This window comes from Ascaphus truei, chromosome 1 (assembly GCF_040206685.1).
Source record: "Ascaphus truei isolate aAscTru1 chromosome 1, aAscTru1.hap1, whole genome shotgun sequence".
Taxonomy (NCBI): domain Eukaryota; kingdom Metazoa; phylum Chordata; class Amphibia; order Anura; family Ascaphidae; genus Ascaphus; species Ascaphus truei.
Genome location: NC_134483.1, coordinates 86,002,910 through 86,017,878, shown reverse-complemented (window position 1 = coordinate 86,017,878; position 14,969 = coordinate 86,002,910). Strand labels below are relative to the sequence as shown.

At 42.6% G+C, this 14,969-nt stretch overlaps 1 protein-coding gene across 8 annotated transcripts in view; it reads right to left on the bottom strand.

Annotated features, from left to right (window-relative positions):
* AP3B1 (adaptor related protein complex 3 subunit beta 1) overlaps positions 1-14,969 on the bottom strand; it is a 285,331-nt gene that overhangs the window by 89,981 nt on the left and 180,381 nt on the right. For all 8 annotated transcript variants that reach the window (XR_012799929.1, XM_075591004.1, XM_075591033.1 and 5 more), the window contains one exon: positions 2,597-2,828. Coding sequence is in view for 7 of the 8 variants with exons in the window: in XM_075591004.1 (XP_075447119.1) it covers positions 2,597-2,828 (232 nt within the window). In the remaining variant the exon portion in view is untranslated. The remainder of the gene's footprint in view (positions 1-2,596; positions 2,829-14,969) is intronic.

Below are 14,969 nucleotides of genomic sequence, written 5' to 3'. Positions count from 1 at the left end.
AACTTTCTACCCGATCCACTATGTGCAGAACTCGAACCCCCAGGAGACAACAAACTGTTCAGTTCATGCGGTCACAGCAACAGATTGCCCTCTCTACCCTCCTAATAATGGAGTTCCCTACTCCTCAACCTTTTTTGGTCTCTGAGTATCCCGAATCCCCTCAGACCCGGAGGAACTATTCCCCTGGCTGCTGGAGGAATCAGCCTTCCCAGCCCTGCCATTCTTGCCCTAACAGCCCCAATATTATCACTCAATCTGGCAAAATCTATTGGAATAGGTCAGTTCAGAACTGGCCTGCCTCTTCCACCTGGTCCTCACTCACAGCTTCACCATCTGCACCACTAGTCCCAACCAGGACCTGCTCAGTGAGCACTAAACTTTTTTCAAGATTGTCAATGGCCCTCAATTTTGCAAGTTGCCTGTTCAGATCAGCAATCTGAGACTCCAAAGAGACCACCTACTCACACTTCCCAAAGCGGTTTGCTCCCTGCAACAGCTGCTCCAAGTGCACATACATTTGGCATGATGTGCATTGAGTAGCATTCTCAATCCTACTCATTTTTGCACTACAGAGTATAAAGTATTAACAAGTCAATGTACTGCAATCTACCTTGTTTCACACCTTCTGGTTCTAACTCCACACTTTATACAAATTGCACTTGAAATCAAACTGTAATTCAGTCACACAGACCAGCACATGCAAGGTTAGGATTCGTTGCAAACCTCTGTTTTTTGTTCTTGTTTGAATATTTTAAAGCATACCCCATCAAGCACTGTTAGAAAATAACAAATTAAGGGTCTATTTGGTCACCCTGGCCTACAATAGCTAATAAATATATTTTAGGGCATAAGGTAAAGTTAAAATGATCATTTCTGGAGTCCAATATAACTGAAATGTGCATTGCAGTATCAGATATGCAACGTCACATTTTTAGAAACCAATTAACAAAAAGGAATAGCAAAGTCGTGCCAAAAGTATAGAGTTTGATGTAATAAAAGAGCAGTCCATTCACTTTATACTGTATAAGAAAATACATTTCTCTTAAAGAGAAAACGGGCAACATACACTTTAAATATTGGCTGGACCAATAAAAAAGTAAAACTACCAATTTTTCTCAGTTTTATTTTTCACACAGAATATGGTACTAATAGTCAATGAAACATGAAGGTTAATGCCCCATTTCACAAGTTTTGCTCAGTAATTTTAGGACAGCAATATCCAAAAGACAAAATTAAAAATGTAAATCCTTGCACAATATAAAATAAAATACTCGCTCATAACACTGCACTAAAGATGAGCGACTACCTAATTGTATTTATTTTTTAATTTAGTTTTTTGGGGGATTGTGCTCAATACTATCCCATATGTAACTATAATGAAAACACAATCTAAACCTCAACCTGTGAAAGATGCACGTGTCCTCCTACAGTCAAGTGTCAGATGCCTTGTCCTACCCCCAGCTGAATGGAGGAAGACAAACCTATATGTTATTGCTGTCATGAAGTGGCGTATATACATTTAATATTGTATGAAAATGCCAGGGGTTTGTTGGATAGGAGTTTGGTGAGGGCGGGGTTGTTGGGAGTGTGTGCACCTTTGACTCCGGGGAGTAGTGCACTGAACTTCAGCATGCAGTAATTGGTTCATTTTAAATAGGCAACATACCCTGAACATGTAAAAGTAACCTTAACTGCGAGGGGGCACATAGACACATTAAAATCAATCCAACTAAACATACCATTCTATAGAAAACCAGGCAATATTAGTATCTGAACTTGCCTCACGGAATTACTTGTTTAACATAGTAATGGACCATTAAAAGAACTCAAATATACAGCAGTGATAGATGTCTAATTTTCCATGAACGTATAAGAGTTTTATGGAACACTGGGCTTCATATTATCCTTTAATGTCTTTTCAGATATCCAAGTCACTAGAACTATGGAGATGTTTCACTCATGACAGTAGCCAACTCACGCTTAAGAAAGTAGGGTCCTGCAATACTGGCTAAGTTTGATATATATCGTTATATAAATGCATTTTCAGACAAGCTAGAAAATAGTTTGCCATTTGTGATATGTGGTTGAACCTCTTTAAAAAAGGGATGAAGCAGTGTGCTATACAGTGTGAAATACAGAAACCTGTGGCTACAAACCCAGTCCTTTAAAAGGTGTAAATACGTTATTTTCAGTGCAATACTAACTCTGGTCTATGCTTGATCCACACACCAAGTCCTTGATTCACAAGAGCTTTTTTTAGTAGGTAAAAAAAAAAAAACAGAAAAAGATTTTTCAAAATAGAAGTTTGTGGAAAACAGAAAATGTAAATGAAAAAACTTTCTAGCAAACCCAATTTAAACTGGCTTTTGAGCAATTTGAAAAGAATTCTCTTCTTGAAGATTTCTAATGGAAATCTTTATTTATTTATTTGGATTTATTTTTCATTTATACCCTACGTATCACATTATGACATTTCACTAGACAAATGAAAGTTAATTCTAATGCTAGAATAAATAAAATTATTTATCATCAAACATATAACTTAAATTGATTGCTACACCAAACAAACTATAATTGTAAAATATACTTAGCTCACCTATCGGATTAAACATGTGCATCTTCACACCCGCTGGCATCTTTTTTTCTTCTATATGAATATTTTCTATTTTCTGGTCTGCGGTATTGGTAAACGTAACTTGTACAGAGACCATGTGTTCCCCAAAAATGCATGGCTGTCTTGCAAAGTGATATTGTGCTGATAGTCCCTTTCCGCTCATTCGATGGAGTAGTTCGTATGACTTTGTAGGGACAAAGGCAGATGTACAGACCTGTTGAATACAGAGACAAGAGGTGAAACAGGTAATGTATTTTTCTGTAGATGTATTACCAGTAAAATATAATTGATTGCAAACCTATTTACAATGGCACGAGCATGCAGAATTTATACGGTGCTAGATTAAACTGTGTCCTACACAATTAAAAATAAAAATACTGAAAAAGATAAAGCCACTACAACGGCATGTGTACCGTCAATTATTACAAAATCAATGAATCGTTCATTTCCCTCCTCACAGCACAGACCAAATGTGAAGTACAGAATAAGATAATTAAAGATGAAACCAGCCACCATTTTCTTATAATTGGAGAAAACCATTCTCCATTTTGTAGGGCTTCTAAGCCCCTTAACATTGTGGGATATAAATTTCAGAGAAGATATCCCCGGGTACAGGAAAGTAGCCATATGGAGCAGGGAATAATCTGCCTCCAAGATGCATTACGCTTCTAAACAGAGCAGGACAGGCTGCGCGTAAGACATAGGCTTCGCAATTCAACATTTAAGAGGAAAATTAAACAAAAAAGGTTGGAGGAGGAACATACCTCTTTTGGGGAACACAAACTGAAAAGAACTAACCCCCACATGAGGCCTGAACGTGAAGGCAACATTCAGGTTTGAGAATGACATGGAGGAAAACGATAGAGGGGAAGGGGGTAGGACCTGGGGACCGCACATCCCCCAAGCTGAGAACAAAACATTAATAATCATAACACCACCATTGTTAATTCACAAAAGTTAATTCTACAGTATATATATATAAAAAAAAAAACACATAACGAAGCAATGTTACACCTCAGTGATCACCTGTAACCTATATCATCAGGAAGATCTGGCGGGCCCGCTGTGCTCTCGGGAGCACCCATGTAGGCATATCAAGCCATGTACCACATAGACCCTAGTTGTGAACCATAGCGCCCGGCTCACATCTGCACCAGATGGTTGTACAAAAACCCAAAGGGGACCAAGCTCCCTCCCCAGGTGGGTGGTCCAGCATCATTATCATCCAGCAACCTAGTTGGTGAACCGATTCGGTCCACGTATTGGAGCTGGGCCTTGTTCTGGTGTCGCTGACCTTGGTTTAGCAGAGTCTGAGGGATGGATACCTATGGATACATATGCACACACACGGCCCTGCTTCTCGGCGATACCGAGAAGGGGGCCGCCATGTCTGCGCATTCGCAAAACAGCGAATTCTGAGGTCGCGCATGTGCAGAATGGGGGTGTGTGTCAAGGTTGCACATGCACAGAACGAAGGTTGCACACACGCCGAATGGAGGTTGCGCATGCGCAGAAGAAGTAATTGCCGGTCTGCGCATACGCAGAAAATCGGAACCGGCGATTTTCACTTTGCGACTGGCCGCTGCATGCCTGAGGCGTGTGTGTGTGTGTGTGTGTGTGTGTGTGTGTGTGTGTGTGTGTGTGTGTGTGTGTGTGTGTGTGTGTGTGTGTGTGTATATATATATATATATATATATATATATATATATATATATATATATATATACACACACAGTGGTTGACAAATCACCAAAAAATCTACTCGCCACACAAAAAAATCTACTCGCCACCTAGTACCAAATGTGTGCTGCTTGGGCCAATATTTACTCGCCCGGGAGTTAAATCCACTCGCCCGGGGCGACCAAATGTATAGGTTTGTCGAACACTGTATATATATATATATATATATATATATATATATATATATATATATATATATATATATATATATATATATATATATATATATATATGCATAAATAAAATGCAATGCGTGTGTATATATGATGTATGTGAAGAGGGTGTGTGTGTATATATGATGCATATGTGTGGGAGTTTGCCTATTGTATGGTGTGTATGTGTGTAGGTTGCGTGTAGCTTGCCTCTATGTATGGTATGTGGACTGCCTGGCTCCTGGGCCAGATTGGGCTTGCCACCTGGACTAAAGATTGCCAGCCAGAAAACATAACACTGATTCCAAATCATAAAACAGTTTGGGAAAAAAAGTATTATAACACAAAAAAAATGATATAATTGTATATGATGTCAAATTATAGAAACAGCCTATGATTAGTATAAATGACAGAAATAACAGCTAAAACAGCTAAAAAGCCACAGAATACAAGCACTTTTCACTGGTGTGCTACTACAAAAAAAGTGAGAAAGTAATGCGTAATGTATACAAATTATTCTTACAAGGTTCTATCAACAAAAATGTTGTGCAGTTTTTAATATACAGCAGAGACTGCTACTATTCTAACACAAACCAGTGGCAATCGCCAAAAAGACCCAGATACATGCTGGATACATGCCTTAAACTTGCCTTAAACTAGACCCAGCATTTCTGCATTGATTAACGGCCCATCAGATTAACAGCAGGGGTCCCTGGCAGTCCCATTCAAAAGAATCCAATGGGTTAACGCAGAAATGCCTTAAACTTGCCTTAAACAAGCCCAGCACATACCCAGAATGTAACCGGGCTAGTTTATGGCAAGCTTTAGAATAGATTCGGGTAGCCACAGATGTAGAAGTGCAGCGGTCAACGGGGTCCACAGAATGAGACCGTGTTATAACATTTTGCCATGCGAGCACTTACCGACATCTGCAGCTTTTATTTATTTTATAAATTATACCATACAGGAATCGAACCCAGGACCTTTCAAATGCTAGTACCAATTCTCTACCTCTACGGGAGATTGTGTGATGTCACAGACTCTAAAAACAAACTTAACATATACATAGTACACAGTGCAGTCCATTGCAATGTGCTGTAGAAGCTAAGTATATTTATAGAGTCTGTTTTGTCACACCAAGCCTGTGGTGTAGAGGTAGAGAATTGGTACTAGTATATGAAAGGTTCTGGGTTCGATTCCTGCATGTGTATTATGGTTCAATTCCACATGGTGTAGGTGAGTGTATGTGTCCGTTAGCAATAAAGCATTGAATGTTTTAAAAAAAAAAATTCCCGTAGGGTGATGTGTTTTGTGTCATGTGACCCTCCTCTGCGCTCCAAGTCTACGTAAATGCCATGCACGTGGACATAGCCCTATGAAGCAGGGAGAGGAGAGAGCGGACAGCTGCCGAGAGAATGTTTTTAAATCGGAGACATGCTCAGACCGCGTTATAATCAGCTCCGCGTTGTAGCGGATCGCGCTATAACGGGATTGAGCTGTATTTTGGTAATGTAATTCATGGCAGAGGAAGTTCCAAATATAGACAATGTAATTCAACTAAATAACAGGAAGATGCAATGTACCAAAATCAGCAAGCAGCAAACATGATTCTACTGTAAATTAAAGATGGGATGAATTCAGTTAGTGCTGCAATATATAGAGCATAAACTGCATTTATATCACAATATAAAAAGAAGTATTATTAATGATACTATTCCACAAAGGAAATGGCTAACAAGGAATTCCAGGATTGCAATCCAATGTTTTACATATTGGTAACTTTAAAGTGAGTTTTATGCAAATCACCTGGCTGGAATAGTTTTTTTTTAAATTAGATGCAACTTTCACAGCTGCAGAGACTTGAAACATACTGCAATGTAAAGGATACTGTTCAGCATCAACAAGGTTACATTTCAATAGCCAGCGCTCTTAATATTGTTACTCTGCGCATACTAATATTAAGACAAAACAGATCAGAAAAGAGTTAACAGAACAAGAAGCTTTAAGCATGTTTGAGGTAAGGTAGCACAAATCTTACACCGCGAATTTGTAAATGATAAGTCACACCTTTGAATGGTTTAAGAAAATAACCAATCAATTCTGCAGACACAACATTATTTCTAAAGGAAATCTATGCGATTCCTGATGCCTGCAGATACACAGCAGCAAAGCACACATATTTTATCAGTTTATTACTGTAAGCAAATAAGCGTGGAATGAGAGGGCACATAACTGTCTACTTAGCGCTTACTGAAACATTTATAAGAGCTGTTATCTTCCCTAATAACAGACAGACGGCATGCAATTTTAAAGAGTAGAAAAGCTTCATATTTTTTAACACTTCACTAAAAAGTAACTGAAGAGTGTAAAATGAAAAATACTCTGTGCAGTTAGCTGGTAATGGAGCATATTATCAACTCAAGTTAGATTTATAGGATACAAACCAGTCACTAATAGTTATTTTATGACATAGCATGTCTGATTTCTTTTTATAGGTTATTAAGATTAAAATTGTGAAACTTTCTAGAAAGGAAAGAAATTAATTATAACCTGTAAAAGAGGAAATAGAATTTAAAAAAAATGCAAAATGAATCAGCTTGAAATAAAACCTTATAGCAGACCGTACAACAAAACAAGTTGTGTTGAATGTAACATTACATAAATTCACATTTGTTTATTGAACATCAATTTACTATTTACAATTCACAATATGCATACATTAAAAATATTGTACCTGAAAATACATGTAGAGAAATGCATCTGGATTCGAGGTGTACAAACACACGTGTGTATGCATATAAAAAAAAAAAAAAATAGAATATAGGTAGATCTATTTTATTCCTGATGAAATTGGCCATTATTGGAATGTATGCCTACATGATAATATAGCCTTTCAGGACTTCCCCGTGTGCCAGCGCTGCTTTGTGACGTCATTGGCGCACTGCGCGTCCAGCGGGCCTGTGTGCACGGCGGTGCAGTCGGTCCTAGCTGCGTGGAGCTCCGGCTTACCCGTATGGTACCCCTTGTGGACTGTGCGGGCCTGTGAGTGCGGCGGCGGTGGCTGTTCTGATATTGTGGATCTCCGGAGGACTCGTGAAACATCCCTTGCAGAGGATCCCACGTCTGGGGAGGACATCTGCTCTGTGGGTCCATAATTTTCAGCCTTGCTGTAAGTAGGATTTCAATATTACTCCTACTGGATGGTACTGCATTTCTTGGTCCTTAGCCCAACGGACAATTGTTTGTTGTTATATATTTATTAATTGTATTTTATTAAAATTGTAATCATCATTTAGTTATTCTTCTCATGTGTTTGGTTTTTTAGAGTTACACTATGATTTTTCTTTTTGTCTTTTTTGTTGTTTATGTTTGTTTGTCATCCCGCTGAGACTTCATTCAAGATTCCCCTCAGGACTGCTTGCTACCCCCGATTGGACTCTCCATTTTTTCAGAATTCACTCACTGTAAATATCTTGGAGGCGCCGGCTGTTTGTTTTTATTACAATCTCATCTGCCACTTACATTTGTTTTTGTATAACATTAAAATTGTACATGTAAACTGCACCTACTGGGGAAAGTTGAAACTGATTAATTCTTACAGAAAGTTAAAAAATGCTATAGGAGTATCTGAAAAGGGTTTGAAAATGCACTACTGACTATGATATATTGGTTATGTTTCCAAGGCAGAGCCCAGCGCAGCATTACAAAACCACTGAATTACTAGAAAACAAGGCAGCAAAACAACTCCACGTGGCATAAAAAAAGTTATTTAATTTTATAATTTTAGAAGATTACAGAGCATTGCTTTTTTTCGTTTCTAGGATTCTCCTGTAAATTTCCCATCAGCGATCGTCATGTTCTCACAATCTCAAAGAGACCCATTTTACCAAACAATTTATCCTCTCTAGTATGACCAGATATCTGTAATGCACTTGACACTACATCATTCATATTGTCCCTCTCATAACGACTTCTCTATAGCCATTATAGATTATTGATTTACAGCAATGTTATATTTGAAAATAAACATGTTGCAATATATCCCAGGTTATTTTAATTGTGGTGGACGAATTACTGCAATTTATCCCTTTGAAATGAAAGAACTCTCAATTCAAGGGTCAAGTGCAGCATATATTGTTACTCAAAGGGTGATGTTTTGACTTGATTTGCGCCTGCGTTAACTTGACCGACAAGTGCAGTGAAAAACCTAAAAGTACTTTTTTGCCATTGTTTTGGAGTAACAGACCAGGTAAACATTTCAATGGGAGGTGTCAAAGCAGAAATCCCCTCCCACAGGGGATAGGTGGAGAGGTATACTCTTGAGCTGATCCATGGTCCACCTGTGTCTCGGGACCCTCTGGTTTCAGAGATATTTTGTAGTTATGTCGTTTTGTGTGCCGGTGTTTGACAAAAAAGAAAGAAAAAAAAAACCTACAAACATGGCTGCTTGGCCGTCAATAGAAAACTATAAAGTTAATGTATGACTGCTTGTAGACAGCAGGCTTACTAATAGTTCCCAATGTCAGGAAATCGCAAAGGCAAATAAGATCTTATTTTGCATTAAACAGGGTATGGATGGGAGGGAAGAAAGTATAATTATGCCATTGTATAAATAATTAAGAACACATTTTGAATATGGAGTACAGTTTTGGGCACCACTCCATAAAAAAAATGACATTATGGAAAAATAAGTACAGAGAAGAGCCACCAAATGAATAAAGGGAATGAAAAATCTAACAGAGGCTAGCTAAATTACATTTGCTTACATTAGAAAAGAGACATCCAACTGGGGATATGATAACTATATACAAATATATTCAGGTTCAATACAAGGAGATTTCAAAAGAACTATTCATCCGAAGGGCAGTACAAATGACAGTCATCCCTTAAAGCAGCAGTCCAAGCTACTTTTTTTTTTTTGTCCCTTTAATACCGAGATGGGCAACCCTGTCGCCAATCGCCACAAGAGGCGAATTGGCCATGAAAGTGTGGCAAATTTGAGTTTGCCAACGTGTCTGGATTAAAATTTGTCTAGGCAGGAAGCGTGGCGGTGGTGGCGGCAAGAGCGGCGGTGGTGGCAAGCGTGAGTGCAGCGGCCGATGGAAGCTCTGGTGCTGAGGGGGTGGGCCGTGGATGGTGGCCGGAAGCAATGAGGAGAGGATGACCAATCAGAGAACAGCGGGGACGGAGCCCAGACCCCGGCGGCGCAGGCGCCATAGACTGATATTGGAAGGGGAGGGAAGAATTTTTACATGGTGTGGTGAATTTCAAGTCTCATTCGCCACACTTGGATACATTGAAAAATAGGTAGATTGAAAAAGGTATGCTTTAATATGTACATCAATACAATCCACAACATGATAAGTAATTAGCCAAGTTGCCAATCGATCCGTTGTCCTGTGATCGGTAAGCGGAGATTCAGCTTGGTGGGTCACTAAATGGCTGTCAGTGCAGCAGAAGAGGACAAAAAGATGTAAAGTTCTGTTGGGAAGATCATGTGACCAGGCAGTCACTAGATACAATTGGTACATTGCTATCTATGCTAATCGAGGGCAGGGCTCAAAAAGGGGTATGCCAGAGCCTGCTTCAGAAGAGGAAGGGGATGGGACTTTGTAAATGGTTGATCTAGAAACAAAAAATGCTAGTTACATTTTTACATAAAAAATGTCATTCAGAGTTGTTAAAAAAACGCTAAAGCAGCTTCTTTGTAAAGCAAATGGATAAAAGAAAAATAATTAAAAAAAAACCCCACTGTTAAGGAACAGAAGCAGTTACAGATGTTAACTTTGACACAGGTTATTTTCCTTTATATTTCCAAGCATCACGGCTCTTTTGGTCGGACTTCAAAAATATTGAACAACATTCAAGAAGCTTTACTGCAATAAATAAGCATTCAAGAAGCTTTACTGCAATAAATAAGCAGATGCTGTAACGATCTATTACTCTCTATCACCTATAAACAAACGTTGTTATAGTGCCACCCTTACAAATTCATGCAATAAAATGAACATCAATCAACACAATTTCAAGCAAACATACCATGTTCAAGTCACTAAGCGATGTCTTCATCGCCAATGCTTGTTTGGAATCAGTCCTTTGACAAGCGCCGTCAGAGCTCAAGGTCTGCATGAAGTTTCAAACTGTGTATTATCTACTGACAAACTCAAGATTTTATGAAGCGGCTCTCTCCTTTGGGTAAATAACCAACTCTTTTGTCATAACCTTGACTAAGCTGAAAGTACATGCTTTTTAAACAAATGACAAAAGAACAAGAAAGCTGATTGAAGGGGTCCATTATGTATAAACTTAAAGAAAGGCAAAGTTATTGATGAAACTACTAGTCACTAAAGTACTGCACCTGTATCCTTTATGTCAAGGACCTGAAAACCTACTGACAACCTAATATTCACCACAAGACTACATTGTTCAGATCTGTGGTTTAAGGGGATTTGAATTACCAGGAAATGTTATGAAGTACTAGCTGATATACCTGGCTCCCCCCCTCCCCATTCCCCTTTCTCCACCCCTGTCAGTTTCTCCCCCCTTCACAGCAATCCCCCCCCCCGTTCACAGCTCCGCCCCCCCTTCACACCTCCGTTCCCCCCCATTCACAGCTGATTCCCCCCCCTTCACAGGTCTGTTCCCCAACCCCCCCCCCCCTCCCTGATTCACAGGTCTGTTCCCACCCCACCATTCACAGCTCCGGTCCCCCCCCCCCCCCTCACAGCTCCGGTCACCATCCCCCTTCACAGCTCTGGTCCCCATCCCCCTTCACAGCACCGGTCCCCCCACCCCCTTCACAGCTCCGGTTCCCCTCCCCCCCTTCACAGCTCTGGTCCCCATCCCCCTTCACAGCACCGGTCCCCCCACCCCCTTCACAGCTCCGGTTCCCCTCCCCCCCTTCACAGCTCAGGTCCCCCTCCCCCCGTCACAGCTCCGGTCCCCCTCCCCCCGTCACAGCTCCGGTCCCCGTCCCCCTTCACAGCTCCAGTTTTGTCCCCCCTCCCCTCACAGCTGCATTCACATGTCCGATTCCCCCCCCCTTCACAGCACCATTCCCCCCATCCCCTTCACAGCTCCATTCCCCCCCCCTTCATATCTCCAATTCCCGTGTGTGTGTGTGTGTGTGTGTGTGTGTGTGTGTGTGTGTGTGTGTGTGTGTGTGTGTGTGTGTGTGTGTGTGTGTGTGTGTGTGTGTGTGTGTGTATATATATATATGACTGTGTAGCTGAAGGGTGATGGGGTGAGAGTCTGAGACAGTGGTGGGGGAGGTGAGTCGTAATTGTATGCAGATTCTTACCCGGTGTTGATGCTGGTTGTTGCGCACAAGCGCCGTCCGCAATGTCTCCCAGAGACGTCAGAGGTCCGGCCGTGCGGCGCCCCTGGCAGACAGTCGCAACTGAACGGAGGCGGGAGGACGGCGGCGGTCAGTCACGGTTGGAAGGGGGAACGCACGAGGGAGGATGGGGCGGTCAGGCACGGTTGGAAGGGGGAGAGCGCGAGGGAGGGGGCGGTCAGGCGCGGTGAGGTGAGCGGGAGGGCGGCGCGGGTGGAAGGGGGAGAGCGCGAGGGAGGATGCGGTGGTGTGCGGGAGGACGGCGCGGGTGGAAGGGGTAGAGCGCAAGGGAGGATGCGGCGGTGTGCGGGAGGACGGCGCGGGTGGAAGGGGGAGAGCGCGAGGGAGGATGCGGATGTGTGTGAGAGCGGGAGGAGGCGGCGCGGGGGGAAGGGAGAGACAGTGAGGGAGGCTGCGGAGTGGAGTCACTATGCGGTCCTGCCAGTCACCCAAATGGACAGTGAGGCCAAGAGGAGCACGCGGTGTGAGGGTGGTGTGGCCGTCATGCCCTGTGTAGGCGTGGCCGTGACGTCAGCCCACCACACGGACCATAGTAGGCGTTTTGCCTGGATACCAGCCCCTGGAGCTCCTGCTAGATCAGAGACAGCAAGGAGCCAGTTAGTGGTTCCTTGGAGGTTTAGGGCAGGCTCCATGGAGCAGGGGCAGACAGCTCCCCTCTGGGAGTGGATGCGAGAGGCGTTAGGGAGACCGAGGGTCCCTGCTATGAGTGAGCCAAGCAGAACCCAGTGTACTGATCGCCCGGTAGATCCCAGGGGTCAGCAGCCCCACCATCAGACTGAGTACAGTGTCTTGATGGAAAGGGAAAGGATAGAGGGAGGTCAGGGATATGCAAGGGTACTATAGGGATTGGTGACCCACTACAGTGTTCTAACCGACCCCCCTGACCAAGGTGACTGACCAGAGGGCATTGGTGCTGGCAGCCTGGTTCCCAGAATGTGAACCAGCATTTCAAGGTCTGCAGTGGACACTTGCCCTGTTGAACTTGGACTATGGATGAGGCAAGGGGTCCAACCATGCTGGAGGACTTAACCAGCCAGAGAGACTCTGTTTCTTTCCTGCAACCTCAATTGTTTCAGGCTCAGCAAGCCACCTGATGGTGACTGTCCTGGCGCCTTCATAATTGAGGGGGAAGGTGTGACAGTAGAGCGAAGCCGGCCTTCATTAATAAAGGTGGAGCCCGGCTGGCATCCCTTGAAACCGTATGGTAAGGGCTGAGTGTCAGCTCTTGGGTCTAATATTGTACCTTACTGTGTTGCCCTGTGATACTGTCCCCCTAGGGTTGAAGGCTAGGAACTGTGTGTGGGGTTAACTACAGACGAGACAACGAGTATTCTAAAGCTTGCCTTAAACTAGCCCGGTTACATTCTGGGTATGTGCTGGGTGTAACCTGGCTAGTTTAAGGCAAGTTTAAGGCATTTCTGCATTGACTAATGACCCATAGGATTAACACAGCAGGGGTCCCTGGCAGTCCCATTCAGTTTGAATGGGACTGCCAGGGACCCCCGCTGTTAATCTGATGGGCCATTAATCAATGCAGAAATGCAGGGGCTAGTTTAAGGCATGTATCCAGCATGTACCTGGGTCTTTTTGGCGATTGCCACTGGTTTTGTGTTAGAATAACCGTGGTCACTACAGTATGTAAAGGCCAGTGGGCTAGATAATACATGTTGGAAAATAAAATGACCCTGTTTTTTCCTATTTCATGTTCCCTTAGCCCTAAAACTGTGAGATTTCTTGTGTCAGTTTTATGGGGGATATTTTGGTGGAAATACAATTATTTTGTTTGCAGGAGTTTGGGGGCCAAAGTTGCCGGTAATCGTTTAATTCTCCCCAGCGAGCAGGTATTATTTGTCGGTACGCAGGGTGAATTATACCAGGGCTTCCCTGTGTCCCCCAGACTCCTGGATTTCGAGTCCAAATAACCCCAAGTTATTTACCTTATAAGTATGAGGTGCCCCAAAGTATATTCTGTAACCGTGTACTTTATATTGTGTTTTGTGTTTAATATAAGGCTCTATACAGACAGCCTGGGCATGTGTTTAAGATGCCAGCTCATCTGCATAGCATCCATAGCTCAAGGAGGTAATTAGCATTTCAAAGCAAAAGGCTCAATTAATTGGATTCCCTGTGCAAAACCAGGTAGGTTCCGCATATAGCCAAGGGGAAGGGATTACAGGAAATCTGCCTTTGTTTCCTCCAGACGTATAGGAGCCTTCACAACAGGGGGGCTGGGAATAGCTAAAAACGGCTCTGTAAGTCAAAACTCATAAGGACGTTTTCCATTGGCAAATTTTGAATTTATCCCTCCTATCAGTGAATGCGTAATCTCAATCCCTGCTGTAATTGGCTATCAGACCTCTCAATGATTTAGATATGAATCAAGCCTATATAAGAGTATGCAGTAAAGCGGCTTTCTCTCTTTTTCGCCTGCCTGTTTTCCGGATGTTAAGACACGCTGCTGCTGGGCCTCTCACCTGTGCTTCTGAGTGAAAGAGCTACAGTATTCACACAGAAGCATGGGGGAGGAAAGGCCTAGCCAGCAGGCTGGATTTCTGTCCAGGAGCCCAGAACCAGGGTCCTATCAAGGTAAGCCTTTGCTGAAGCAGGCGCCTTGCAACTAGGAAAGGGCTAGATTTTATTCCCCCAGACCCCCGTGTGTATATTCTCTGTATCATGTTCCGAGGTCTTATCCGAATAAACCGCAATTTATTTTACTGCCTGTTTTGCCTTGTGACTGATCCCTTAAATATAAAGGTGTATTTGGCCTGGTCTCCCATGACAGGCTTATTTACTGGTGGCAGCCAATCACAGGGGGCACAAACACATATATATAGATAAATAGATGATTATGCTATTGCTTCTTTTTAAAACCCTTAATTTAATAATGTAGCCAAAGCAACTCTAACGAGTAACTGCAGAATAAACCGGATTTAAAATAAACCCCGATTGCAAAATGAGTGACACAAATATTCCAGTGTTCAGTGACACAGCAACCCATCTTCCGCACCTCTACGGGTTTGTATAAAGAAATACAGAGTATTACCAGGAACCTTCACTTTAAGGAAGGGAGACATTCCCATCCTCACTTCCCCCCAACATTGTCCAA